This window comes from Selaginella moellendorffii, unplaced genomic scaffold, assembly GCF_000143415.4.
Source record: "Selaginella moellendorffii unplaced genomic scaffold, v1.0 SELMOscaffold_478, whole genome shotgun sequence".
Lineage (NCBI taxonomy): Eukaryota > Viridiplantae > Streptophyta > Lycopodiopsida > Selaginellales > Selaginellaceae > Selaginella > Selaginella moellendorffii.
Window position 1 is genome coordinate 4300 of NW_003314733.1, and position 1189 is coordinate 5488.

At 45.2% G+C, this 1189-nt stretch overlaps 1 protein-coding gene across 1 annotated transcript in view; it reads right to left on the reverse strand.

Annotated features, from left to right (window-relative positions):
- The window catches only part of LOC112344030, a 1340-nt gene extending 277 nt beyond the window's left edge, over positions 1-1063 (reverse strand). The window contains exons 1-5 of the mRNA XM_024668160.1: positions 1016-1063; positions 903-964; positions 697-800; positions 247-644; positions 7-192 (exon numbers count right to left, since the gene is read on the reverse strand). Of these exons, the coding sequence (XP_024523928.1) occupies positions 7-192; positions 247-644; positions 697-703 (591 nt within the window). The 5' untranslated portion in view covers positions 704-800; positions 903-964; positions 1016-1063. The remainder of the gene's footprint in view (positions 1-6; positions 193-246; positions 645-696; positions 801-902; positions 965-1015) is intronic.
- Between the last annotated feature and the right edge of the window lie 126 nt (positions 1064-1189).

The following is a 1189-nucleotide window of genomic DNA, read 5'->3' on the forward strand; positions in this document are numbered from 1 at the left end:
AGCAACCGAGGACGAGCTTAGAGATTGCATTGGCGCGACTGGAGGAGTTATCCAAAGCTTGATGGCCATATTTGCGAGAGAAACCGCACCAAACAGCGACCACTTGACCATCGCCATGAAAGCCGGGGAAGCCATAATTGTGCTCGTTCTCCAGTGTCCAAACAATTGCTCGAGGCTCCTCATGCACAAAAGCTACAGACAAGGTGGCGTTAGCAAGACCCTCAAGAACTTGATCAACATGCTCACCAAGCCAGTTGGAGTCCATGCAGCCACAATTTTGCGAAGCTTGTGCGGTGACCTTAACGACGAAGAAAAGTTGGAGCTTGGAGCAGCCATATCTCCCATCATCCAGATGGTGCTGGAATCCACGGACAAGGAACAGCAGGCAGCCATCGGTTTGGCAGCAGCCATAATCCCCTGGCTCGACACACGTAACTTTGAACAAGGCGTGCTATCGCAACAATCACGGCTTTGCCAAAAAATCACAGAGCTTTTATCCCAGACAGCACCTTCTAGGAGCTTGAATTGTATCCGGCGATATAGCGTAGAGCTTCTGAACAGCTTGATGGCAAAGGACGCCAGGTTCTTGCGACGTTTTAGAGAAGACGGTGAAATGGAGGCGTTCCTGGAAGCAATGTCAGCGACTGCCTCAGACGAAGAAAACTTCTTAACGTTTTCGGATTTTGTGGGACTTACCAAGCATTCCAGCAGCCTCGAGGAGCTCGTCAACAGCGCCCTATTGAACTTACACAGGCTGTAGCTTCACCTTTTCCAAAAGAAAGAGCCTCGAATGTGTCATGCTGTCAAGAATAAAATATAAATTCAGTTTCAGCAACTTGCTCACGTAAACTCTAAAAAAGAAAGAAAAAAATCAATCAACATCCAAAGAAGAAGAAGGTTACTTCATAGGAGATTTGAACTCGCAGCAACTTCGCTCACGCAATTGTAATTCACTAACAGAACTCTAAATAGGAAAGAAAACATTAATCAACATGAAAAATAAAGCTTCCTTTACTTCATAGAAGATCTCCTTTCTGAAATTGTGGTCACCACTCCACGCTGTTTTGAACTTTCCAAGCATAGAGTTCGTACTTTTCCGCTGTCACGAAAGTTACATTATTAGAATCAGAACCACGAAGAGGTGAATACAAGAAGTTTCATGAGCAGCAAAACCTTTCAAAGGATATCA